The sequence below is a fragment of the Pavona decussata genome, unplaced genomic scaffold (genome assembly GCF_977016875.1).
Source record: "Pavona decussata unplaced genomic scaffold, jaPavDecu1.1 SCAFFOLD_124, whole genome shotgun sequence".
In the NCBI taxonomy this organism is placed as follows: domain Eukaryota; kingdom Metazoa; phylum Cnidaria; class Anthozoa; order Scleractinia; family Agariciidae; genus Pavona; species Pavona decussata.
The window spans coordinates 1,585,356-1,598,063 of NW_028145538.1; the positions used below are offsets into that span (position 1 = coordinate 1,585,356).

The window sequence follows — 12,708 nt, forward strand, 5'->3', positions numbered from 1 at the left end:
GACAAATAAAGTACGTCTGAAAAGCCCCTTCCATCAAGGAAGTGACTTTTGAAAATTAGAAAGTTCAGAGTTGCCATTTTCAAAAAAAGTTATAATAAATTGTTTCTGTACTTTCTGCAGTTAAAGCTGCATTTAAATTGTTTTATAAAGTCAACCAGTATTACTTGCTGTCTCACTGGATTTAACTAATCTCACCAGTTTTTCACAACAAAATACAGTCAACCAAGGGTGTGCTCTAGCAGTGCCCGGTCGCCTCAGGTGACTAAGAATTCACTTTGGGTGACTAAGAAAAATTACTGGTGGCGCAAATGGACTGTAACTTTGAGGGCTGGGCTTCCTAGTTGACATGGTTGGGAGGCCAAAGGGCTCCCTAAAATTTATCTCATAGCACGGGCTTGCTCAACTCTCACCTTGCGGACATCTCACTATTACAGACATTCCAATAATGTGAACAACAACTAGATCCCTGGCAAAAGCTAACTCTTGGTCCCAAGGGTGCCTGCAATAAAGGGAGTTGACTGTACTTGCTAGAGCTCTGGGGCCGGTTGCTCCAAAGCCAATTAACGTTTTTATCACACTCATTTAAAATGTTTTTAAAAGCTAATTTTAAGCTAAAGTTAAAGAAAAGCCCTCGTCAAAACTGAGGAACAAAATTTGTTTCAAGAGTCCTCACTGATTAGCAATGAAACTGAATCAAAGTTGACATTAACCCAGGATTTAAATTAATTGGGCTTTGAACAACTGGACCCTGGTGGTTGGCTAGGTTTCTTGAAAGCCTTGTTGAGTAGGACACAGGAATTATGTTCAGAATGTGAGATATTTTTGTTTTAAAGGGAGAAACTGGTGACCAAGGAACAAAAGGATTTCAAGGCATTAGGGTAAGAGATAAAATCAAAGTCAGGCATCTTTTGTCTTGCTGTGGTGTCTTTCAGCTTTTATCACGACAATGGGAACAGCTTGCATTGAGAGGTAGCTCTTAACACTTGAAAGACCATTGCAGCTCCGCTAGCAATTTTGTCAGTTAGGAAAGAATGCTAAAAAAAAAGGTTTAGGATTGAGCATTACTCAGTACCATCACCCTGCAATACTGGTGCTGTACATGTGTCCTAATAAATATTAAATAGACAAATATAATCTAAGCCATCAAGCCAACTGAGAACTGGCCATTTTGGGATTTTTATTATAATACCTGTGGAAGATAAGTGCATGAATCAACGTGAGTGAGGGAAATATTGCCATAACATTGAAATGGGGGTGAAAGATTTAAACCTTGAATGATCCTTGATAGGTATATGTAGCTTTTAAAGCAGTCACGAAGAGAAAGCCTGAAAAAGTGCAAGGCTGCTGCCCAACAGGATACCTGGTAGTCTGAGGCACCCACAAAAATGCTCTGGGCACCTAACTTTTATGCAGCAGCACTCCTGGGCTCCTAATTTCTGGGCTTTTGGCCTTGTGGGCTCCTCAAAATTTTTCTTAGGCAACAGCCTTGAAGCCCATCACTATAGAAGGTTTTCTTTCCCATCCTTCCCTCATTTGAGAAAGTAGGGTGGCCAGTTGACCAAAAAAAGATAGAAAATTTAAAAAATGATAACAAAAAGGAGTTATTACCTGACTCTTTTTCTTTTGACCAAATTTGGCGATGAGGCAACTTGACGTACGTACTTTCCTGCAAATGTTTCTTGGGACAAGTGACAAAATAACGCATGAAGTATATAGATGTTAACTGGTTCCGTTTTAATTAACAGGCACCATAAGATTGCAAGAGCTGTTATAGGGAAATCTTTTGACCTCTCTCCCCTCCCCAACCAATGTTGATAGTCACTAGAAACATGCACACTGATTACGCAAAAAATAACCATTCCATGGAGGGAGGGAGAAATTTGGTGCAATGTTTTTTGAAACTGTCCAAACATTTTTGGCCAGGATCTATGGGTGGTGGTCAAAGCAGCCAACCAGTGCTCCTAAGGCTGTGGGCTTAGTTCTTGTTAGAGAATCATAACCTTTCTTCCTCTTGCTTACAGGGAGATCCTGGTGTAAAAGGAGATGCAGGACCACCAGGAGATGCTGGAGCTATAGGACAGGCAGGGCCTCAAGGTGAACCAGGCCCAACAGGCGAAAAGGGTGAACCTGTGAGTGTTATCAACCATTTCACTCCCAAGATAAATAATAAATAAATAATAAATAAATCATTTTATTTAAGTGTCTTGGAAAGAAATAAACACTTATTGGGGACACTTTTCAGATCAAATTGGAATTTACAAATGTTGGTTTTTGAGGAGAGGGGAGAACCGGAGTAGCCAGAGAAAAACCTCTTGGAGCAGGGACAATAACTCACAACAAACTCAACTCACATGATGGCCAGTCCAGGAATCGAACCCGGGCCACATTGGTGGGAGGCGAGCGCTCTCACCACTGTGCCATCCCTGCTCCCAGAATCTGAATGAAATTCTGAATGTGAATTGTGAAATGAAAAGTACCTGACTCTTGTTGTTGCCTTCTGTGGTGAGGCCTAGGGGCCCTTTCCATGAAGCCAAAATTTTTGGTTGGAAATTCTGGAGACTTTCCATGTCAAATGGAAAGGCTTTTTTCCATCTGGATGAAGATCTCTGTTTTCAGTTGCAAACTGGAAATCTTGCTGGTTAATGAAGATGACAAAATGGCAATGGAAATTTTGTACAAAAGGAATGGTAATGTGGTTGGAATGAAAAAGTGGTGTGCTGTAAAAGGAAGTCTTTTTTCCCTCTCCCCCAGGAAATCTCCTTTTGATTAGTGAGTTCCATTTACATTGTAAAACATTGGCTAAGTGGAAAGTGCCCCTGATCTTGGAATGTTCTTTTTTCTCAATGTTCATTTTCTAATTTAGGGTCCGGCCGGAGTTGGTCCCCCAGGCCCTAGTGGACCTAAAGGTGCTCCAGGGTCAGTGGGCATGCCTGGTATGAAAGGATTCAAAGGAAGTATGGGTATTCAAGGCCAACAAGGTCCTGCAGGCTCACCTGGACCAAAAGGATCCATAGGTGACCCTGGGCCTATTGGCCCACCAGGCGGACCTGGATTACCAGGTAAGGTTAACTTCAGCCGCATTGCTAAAATAATGGAGGTTGGGTGTGAGGTGTCTTGAGCCTCAATGGCTGGTAATCCCTGCAAGCCAACCATGAGTGCTGGCTAGTCAGGATCAACTGTTAACCATGGCCAAACATAAGCAAAAGTAATAATAATTTAAAAAAGAATCCATTAAAGGTAAGGTTTTCATTTTGAGAGAGCCCTAAAGTTGATAAATTTTATTGTGTCTGTGAGTTTACTATTTGTTCATTTAATGGTTTACTTTATTCTTCTGTTCTAATTGTGGTACGCAGGTGAAGCCGGAATGAAGGGACCACGTGGAAAACAAGGCTTACTAGGACCCCCAGGCCCTGCTGGAGAAAAGGGAAACCGTGGTGTTTCCATCAGAGGCCCTCAGGGTATGGATGGAAAGACTGGTCAACGAGGAGAACCTGGTGAAAAAGGTGTGCGGGGATTTCCAGGACCTGCAGGTAATGAACTAGTAAAATGAACGTTCAAAATTTTTTATCGCAGTTTCAATTGCTGTTTAGCCAAGGATGTGAGTTTGGATGCATAGTAACTGAGTGACTAGGATGTCATACATTCTCTAACCCTATGTAGACCATTTTGTTTTTACTTCTGGGACTGGGTTGGGGATCATGCCCCCGTCCCTATCTTCACAACAACTTTGACAATGAGTCCAATGTCTCCTTTGAGGTCTGCAATGGGAAGTGATGACATCAAATGACACAGTTATTATGTCATCATGAAAGCACATGAAAGCGAAAGCAATTAAAACCATTAAAGGGACACTAATATGATCCTAAAATATAAAAGTTACAGTAAGAAACATAATTTTTCTTTGTTTTAAAAAGGGATTTTCCACTTTCAGGAAAAAAAGGGCTGCCAGAAATTGGTTGCCATGGTAACGTGAAAGTCGATGAGCACTAACCAACCACATAAAATTGTTCTCCTGTTAATTGCTGAAAAGTGCATAAGTTTCAGGGTGTTTGAAATATTTATTTAATAACTTATTCAGGTCACATTGGGCAGAAATCCCCACCACCCCACGTCCCCACCCCCGAGTCTAGATAAGGTTAAAGCATTTTCCTGAAAGCATTGACTTTCAGTCAGTCATTGGATATTTCCTGCCTGTATTTTTTTAACTCTCTGAATAACAGTTTTCTTGATACCACCCGATACATTTCCCTTAAAATTAACTTGCTTAATAAGGACACTTTTTGTGGTCCCAATGGTCTGTAATAACAGGGTTTGCACAGCACATTGCACAGAAGCGATTGTGTTAAATTCCACGAAAATACCACAATCTTGTAGTTTAGTTCGCTTCATTGAGTTTGAAGTTTGATTAAAAAGAATTGGTGTAGTTATGAAAAATTTAAGCATGTTTTAATTTCACAACAATGACGAATGGATGTGTTTTAAAAGTAATACGCAGAAGGAAGAAACACGCCAAAACAGATAAATTGAAGACTCACTGCGGCTGATTTGATTTACTTCAACTTTTGACCAAACTAAGAAGAGACTAGAGCCACGCGAAAATCGCTTTTCTTCTCTCTTATTGTTTGAGGTTCAAGAAATTAATTGTTTCCTTGAAATCTGCCTTCGAGTTCCTCAAAAAATTCTTTGAGCGTCTTAATACTTCAAACTCGAGCCTCAAACCTCGATACTCGATTCTTGATAGCTTTGAGGATCAAGTTTCAAGTCGAGACTGTCAACTTACATTTGCACGGTACTGTATCTTGAATTGTTTGCTTCCATAAGGTGAAAGTGAAAATGGGCCTCCTGGTGAAAAAGGCGAACCTGGACCGGCAGGTCCACCAGGACAAGATGGACCAGAAGGAACCAAAGGCGAGCAAGGTGAAAAGTGTGCCGAATGTCCACCACCTGAGAGAGGACCTAAGGGAGATACTGGGAATGATGGTGAACCAGGGGAAGCTGGAGCTGTTGGACCTGCTGGTAATGCCGGGCCTGAAGGAGATGCTGGAGCTACTGGAAGTGATGGGCCAAGTGGAAGACCTGGAGATCCAGTAAGCGTAATATACTGTTTAAACTGTTAAACCTAGCCTGCAATGCAGGCATTTTTGGGCAGCATGCGAGTGCCAGAATCTTGCTTATTTGTGGCCGCCATGTTGGATTAATGTTCATGCTTGTTCAAGCTTGGATAAATGTTCATGGGACAAACATCCTGCATACTATTAGGATTGGAATGTCAATGTATGGAATAATTATGTGCAATGGAAATAATGTGATGGAATATGTTAAGCCTGGTGAATAAATGAGAATGACGTATTAATCAGTAAATGACACAGGCATACTCTAGATTTAGAATTGCGGTAACAGCAAATGAGATGGGAGATTTGCATCTATGTTGTCTTAAAATAATGAGTACATAGATGACAATAGTGCAAAATATTTATTCTGGCTTTTGATGCTAACACAAAACTTCTCGATTTTACTGAGGAACTGAAAACACTGAGCAACAAACGTAGGATAAACACGGTCACGGTCACAGTTTCTGCTGTTTGCCGTTAACATAATTAATCTGTAGTGTCACCTCAAACAGTCCTTCTCAGCACTTGCACACTCACCTGGATGTACCCTCATGGCAATTTTGCTGTATTGGTCAAAACTGCTGAATTACTGTATTTAACGAAAAACCTTTTTACTATCATAAAATTGCTCTTAGAACAGTGGGAATACAATATTAAGGGATTTCTCCAAGGAAGAACTGAACTGCAATCAGTTTTTAGCAACTTCTGTAAAATACACAAAAAATTTTTTCAAGTTGCAATCCATTTCCATCCTAGCCATCTACAGCCAAACATAACTAAAACTAGTTTCTGTGCACTAGTGGGATCATTATTATAATGTTTCCACTGAATCAAGTATGTTTTGGCTATTCAAAGTGACACTAAAATAGGTGACAATGCCCTTTTAAGACATCACTCCTGGGTTCCAACAATTTAGGATAATGGTAATACATGTACAATAATAATGGTACAATGTCTAAATATTAAGTTACCTATTTTAACTTTTAGGGGACGAAAGGAGATAGTGGAGACCCTGGAGCAGCTGGACCAAAAGGTGAAAAGGGAGAGGTTATCCGAGTGGAGGGAGAAAAAGGACAAAAGGGAGACCCCGGTCAGGAGGGACTCCGAGGTGATCCTGGACCAGCAGGAAGCAAAGGTGCTGAGGGGAATCCAGGGCCACCTGGACCCCAGGGCCTGCCTGGAAAAAAGGTTTGTGCACATCATGTACCAGGGCGCCTTCCACGTAGGTTTATTGATGGGCTCATTTGGTGGAAAATAATCTTGAAGGTTTCATAACTTTGGGCTTAAAATTAGGTGATCCTGGACCAGCAGGAAGCAAAGGTGGTGAAGGGAATCCAGGGCCACCTGGCCCCAGTTGTTCAAAGGCCGGATAACTTTATCCAGTGGATAAGTCACTATCCGACAGTTTCAATCTGTGCAAAGATTTCAGAATTTCGTCGTGTACAAGCGAATATGCACACTCTAACCACAGTCTAGTTTAGGAGTGCACGAAAACCTTGGACAACGTTTAATGTGAAGTATATTTTAGACCCCGAATAGTGCCTTATCCAGCGGATAAAGTTATCTGGCCTTTGAACAACTGGGGCCTGGATGCCAGGGAGTGCCTGGAATAAAGGTTTGTGTACATCACGTGCCAGAGTGTCTTCCATGTAGGTGTATTGATGGGTTCGTTTCACTGTCAATATATTATCAAGAAGACCGTTACTGAGAATAAAGAAAATCATCAACTATTGGATATTTTCTGATGTAACATCATATTCCCAGAATTAACATTAAAGGGAATGTATGGCAGTCAGTAAGGAGAATTAACACTAGCAATCGTGGGAGTTAAAGGGTTAAAAAAATCTTAGCTACATCTCAGTTTTTCAACGCTCTTCTCCTTGTTGGGAATTGGATGAAACACTTTTCTTCGTATATTACAAGAAATGAATGTGACAATAAATGCGGCAATCAGAGAATTGCATCACTGTAGTCAGAGTATTGCCTTTTTATCACTTGCGTTGATAGTTTGAGTTATGTGTCTGTTTTACCTTTAGGTAGTAGTGTGAGGTGGATGCAAGGGTTCAGTTGCGAAGTCCAGTGGCTTTCTTGTTTTGTTTTCATCATCAAGGATATTTTAGTGTTGTTCCCGAGTGAAAATTTTGTAGATTCGTGAGAATTTTAGCAACCCTTTTACTTTGGCAGGGTGAAAGTGGAGTTGATGGGCAAAATGGTAATCCAGGGCCAAGAGGAGAAAAAGGCCAGCCTGGTAGAAAGGGAGAGCCTGGTGAAATAAAAGTAGGACCAAAAGGAATCGATGGACCCAAAGGAGAACGAGGCGAGAAAGGAGAGAAGGGACAAGAAGGAGTAAAGGGTTCTCAAGGTAACTTTAGTTAGTGTTGACCCTTTAAGCCCTAACAGTGATCAGCATCAAAATTCTCCTTGAAATATCAATGCTTATTCAACCCTTAAGTTTATGAGAATTAAGGGTATGATCACCCAAGGTCAATTTTCCCAATATTTTTAATAATAACCTCTCCACAGTACTTTTATCAGAAAAGTATGGGGACAAGATAGGAGAATTTGTTCTTTGATATTAGGTGTTAAAGGGTAATGAGTGTCATATTGGTTTCCCTCCCCTGACCATTCTTGCTTTTTATCAGAAAAATGATAATGATGATGATGGTGATGAGAGAGGGGCTGAACATTAAACGTCTCAAACAAATGATTCAAATTGAACATAACGTGATTGAAATTCCAATCTGGCAGAAAGTCAAAATCTTAAATTCAAATCATCCTACATGTACTCCACATTTTTACTTTGCAACTTTGGTTAGTTTGTACAGTTTGGTGTAAGTTTAAAGTTATTCTTGGGTATTTGCAGCAAGTTTCTTCCCTGTATAAAGGTTGAAATTTGATGCAATTTCGTATGCCCATTGGCTAAACAGTGTCTGTGAATGAGTCGTTAACTTTTTTGTCCTTTGAGGAGTTGCACGAAAGTTACTTGTGGTCAGGGTTTTTATGGACAGATGAGATGTTCATTTTGCAGCATGCATATAGCTCCAATTACTTAAACTGTGGGAAAAAAAGGAAGAAGAAGAAAAAGGACTGCACAACCACGAGATGTCATCCTTGGGATGGTTATTTTTTAATTGAAGGCTTTATTTCAAACAATCCGATCATAATTGATCCCTAAGTAACAAAACTCAAACATCTATCAATGATTTTGTTTTCCCAGTTTTCACCCAAACAGAAGAATTAGCTTCCCTTTAGACTGAGATCTAGTCTGTATGGCAAAATAAAGAGCAACACCACTTGACAAAGATTTCGTGAGGGAATTGGAAGCTTGTGTTTGAACATAAATTTTCGATCCTGAAAACGAAACCTTTTTGTTGAGCTTATAAATTAATTTTTCGAGCAATTCGAGTCGTGTTCTGAACTCTTTATTGCACTAACCCCCACAAACATTCTGTGAAAACACAGACTTCAAGGGTTTTAAACTTTTATTGTAATGATGAGCCATATTATCTCAATTACATTAATTACACCTATTGTCCAAACTGAGGCTTGGTGGACAGCCGATATAATTTAATGAAAGTTGTGTATTTTAGTTACATGAGAATGAAACTGATTTTCATATGAAAGACAGCATGACTGTGCACTACACCTCACTTTGATAACAAGGCTCTTTTCTATCCAAAGGTGAATCATGGTCTCAAGCACAAAAGGGTATAGGGGACCTCGCACAAGGAGAAAAGGGAGAAAAAGGGGATCCTGGGCCAGAAGGAGAGAAGGGTGACAGTGGAGAACCTGGCCCCTCAGGGGAGAGGGGAACTAATGGAACTGATGGTGCTAAAGGGGACAAGGGAGAGCCTGGCATTGGGAAGGAAGGGATAAAAGGAGAGCCTGGAGAACAAGGAGAACGTGGTGATGCCGGACCTATAGGTATGGTCTTATCCTTATCACTACCAAGAATAGCAACGTTGAGAACAGGGCCTAGTTGTTCGAAAGCCGATTAACGCTAATCCATGATTAAAGGTTAACTGAGGTTTTAATTGCGCTCATTGTGAATGTTTTTAAAGTCTAGCTTTAAGCTAAGAGTAGAGAAAGCTCCAAGTCAAAACTAAGAGACAAAAATCTAGTTTGAAAGAATCGTAATTGATCAGTGATTAAACTTGAATCAAAGTTCACGTTAATCCAGGATTATTAATTGGGCTTTGAACAACTGGGCCCAGGGAAAGATACTTCAAAAATCATAATTAAAATATTGAAAACAAACAGTAGCATTGGAAAGTACTGGTTGGCCCTTATAAGCTTATTTGTGAAGTAAACCCTGTAAATGTTGTCCTTGAGCAGTTGACAATAGTGCCATTGGCGATGTTGGTGGTCTGATCTATCACAAGCAAAACATTAACCCTGTAAACATTGTCCTCGAAAAGATGAACAAGATGCTGTGAAATGGGCTGTCATCAGCCAATTCTTAAACTAAAACCTGATGCATTGTGCAAACATTGTCCTTAAGGATACTCTAAAGGTTTGCAGGGCTTCTTTACATGAAAACATCTTTATTCAGCCAAATTTTAGTTCGTTTGTTAATTTAACAACTTCTAAAAGCAGAAAAATGAAATCTTAAAATCTTTGCGATCCCGCTTCTAATTCTACTTCGAAGTCGTATTTACTAACTTAACCATCTGAATCGTCCCATTCGTACCCATTATCACCTTCAGAGGCCATATTATAACTCTACGAGGAAGTCTTATATCTTCACTGGCCAGATAAACGGTTATTTTTTTCACTAAAGTAGTATGCCTTACTCTCACCACAACAAGGAATGACTGAGATCTGACCAGATGACGCCACGGGGAACATACTTGCTTGACGTCACTAGTTCCCAGTCTCCTAATGCTCGGCGGTGGGGTGGAAAAGCCTGGACTTTGGAGGCTCATAATAAATCGAGAATTCAACCAAAATTAATAATTTTGCGGCATTTTATTCAGATATTTATGGAGATTTTTTTAAGAAAAGAACATTTTTAAGGGTTATAGGCACTTTAACTACCGAAGTCCCAACTCAAGATATGAACTCTCCACTGATCTTTTTGCGGCAAATGGGTTCATCCAGAAGCTTATTCTTGTGTCTCTTTCTGTTGTTAACATTCGGGTCTCATTTTTGTAAAAAAAAATTCTCATTGAGATGGGAGAAATTTTGCCATCATGAAACATTCTAAAAGGAAAAGGCCTTACACTCAAACCAAAGCTAAGCCAAGACTCCAAAAGAAAGGGAAAAAAGGCAAATTTTGCGATGAGACAAGGAAAACTCTGGCAGACAGTGGCAAGGGCTGCTGGCTTGATCAACCTTCAACTTTTATATTTATTTAAAAGCTTTTAAGAACTTCACAGTTCGGAGAAGGATCGAGAGAGGTACGATGCGGTACTCCTCTTTTCTTAAGTTTTGCCCTTTGCTGACAAAAATACACGCGTACAGAAGCTAATCTGGAAGAACGTGACCGCTATGCCCTTCTCCCAATGTTTTTCTTTTGTCACGAGTCCCTGCAAGTTCCTATGATGTTTTCCATTGGTCGGCGGCATGGCCTCGTTGACAACATCTGTGACGAGGTGCAAAAACTGTGCAAATCTTTGGAGGCCAAAAATTAGGGGGTTGTTTTTGTGAGTTTTCTTCCATCCAAATTAATTAATATGGTATATCGATGTGGCCAAAATGTTCTTCACACATTTAAGCAACAAAGTGTGCTCGACTACCAAAGCAAAGAAGTTGAAAAGAAGTGTTATTTTAAGACGTTTTGCTTGTTGTCACTTTCGACTCCATAAGAAGTTTATTCACGACCAATTCTGAACCCCAGAGCCTTCATGGCATACAGCAAAGGGAAGAGCTCTGGGATCGAGAATGTAAGAAGTTGACTTGTGACAGGTCTACATTATTTTCATATTCTTCAGTTTATTATTATTATTATTTTTTTTTGAAGATCACCCACAAGTTTTTGATAAAAGTGGGGTGATAAAAGTCCTATTGGTGATGTTGGTTCAGGGGTTCTCATCCGTCCATACTTTCATCTGTGTGTCCATTCCTCTATCATTTTCTCTTAGAAATCTTGTGAACATTGTCCTACAACAGGTGATAAAGTCAAGTGTTGGTGATTTTGATTCAGTGGGTCCCCATCTATCCCTCTATCCATCCATTCATCCACCCATCTTTCCTAAGGCAAGTTTCCATAAAACGATTGTGAATGTTGTCCTTCAAGGGGTGTTAAAGTAAAAATGGTGATTTTGATTCTGTGGGTCCTCATCTATCCCTCCATTCATCCATTCATCCACCCATCTTTCCTAAGGCAAGTTTCCATATAACGCTTGTGAATGTTGTCCTTCAATAGGTGATCAAGGTCCTAGAGGTGACCAAGGTCCACAAGGCGAGCCTGGCCCTCCTGGTGCTGATGGTGGTCCAGGCCCAAAAGGACCCCCAGGACCCCCAGGAGAAACTGGGATGAATGGAATTCCTGGTAACAATGGGCCACGTGGAGAGAAGGGTGAGAAAGGAGAACGTGGCATGACTGGATTACCTGGGAAACCAGGTGAAGAAGGTAGAGTGGGTCCAGTTGGAACAACAGGTATGTGATGTTTTGACCATCGACGAACGTTAATACATGTAATAAGAAATGTCTGTTAAGGACGGTGCCTACTAATACAGAAGTATTCTTGCACAGTTTATGACTATGCAAGAAAAGCAGATCTTAGCAAGGGCTATTGGAATTCAGAAAGAAAACTGGGGGAAGCGGGGCATTTTTTAGAGATAATTAAGAAACAGCTGTTCTAAAAAGCCGTAAAATACAAAGCAATGTATGGCATTTTTTTCCAATTTGAAGCTTTACCGGTATTATCTCTAAAAAATGCATGGCTACTCCCAATTTCCGCATAGTTTTAAACCGCGCTAAAATATCCCTGTATTCGATCCTGAGTGAGATGCACAGAACGTATGCGCAGTAACAAAAGTAGGCACCGTGCTTAAAGTTAAGGATTTTATTTTTAGAACGCAATGCTGATTGAAGGTTAAAGGGTTAAATGAACAGATCTTTTTAGTGGCAACATTTCATTGAACTTGAAAAACTGATGACTACAGTGGCAATTTAAGGGCTTCGGATAAATGTTGCAGAGTATGCTCTGAACTGCTAATTCAGTGTGGCCTGACCAAAGAAGCCATGGTATCCCTTAACAACGTATATACTCCCCAAACCCCCACCCAATACAATGTTGATGTCCTCTTCGCATTTTTCTTACACAGGCTCAACACTGTAATGATGTGGGGGTTGGGGATCAGAGATTTTCTATTCGGCTATACCCTGTTTCTGTTGTGTGCATAGGAAAACATCATAAATGCGAGTTTGTCCAAACCCTTTTGTCCTTGAGCGTAGGTTATAATACCAGCTAGAACTGAAGAAAGATGATAAATGCACACATAGTTCTGTCAGAACATGTCAGGTAGTGGATGTTTGGCCACTGCACTATAGGCAGATTGTTTAGCCTTATTGGCATATGTTAGCACGAAGGACAAAACCTGCTGCCTATAAATGCATTCTATAAATTGAAAGAGCCTGGCAAACTTAGTT

General features: G+C 40.3%; 1 protein-coding gene across 1 annotated transcript in view; it reads left to right on the plus strand.

The window, feature by feature from the left end:
- LOC146469393 (uncharacterized) overlaps positions 1-12,708 on the plus strand; it is a 53,356-nt gene that overhangs the window by 18,990 nt on the left and 21,658 nt on the right. The window contains exons 17-25 of the mRNA XM_085123421.1: positions 834-878; positions 2,022-2,129; positions 2,864-3,059; positions 3,354-3,530; positions 4,822-5,087; positions 6,099-6,299; positions 7,296-7,473; positions 8,793-9,035; positions 11,479-11,712. Coding sequence (XP_084979547.1) covers positions 834-878; positions 2,022-2,129; positions 2,864-3,059; positions 3,354-3,530; positions 4,822-5,087; positions 6,099-6,299; positions 7,296-7,473; positions 8,793-9,035; positions 11,479-11,712 — 1,648 coding nt within the window. The remainder of the gene's footprint in view (positions 1-833; positions 879-2,021; positions 2,130-2,863; positions 3,060-3,353; positions 3,531-4,821; positions 5,088-6,098; positions 6,300-7,295; positions 7,474-8,792; positions 9,036-11,478; positions 11,713-12,708) is intronic.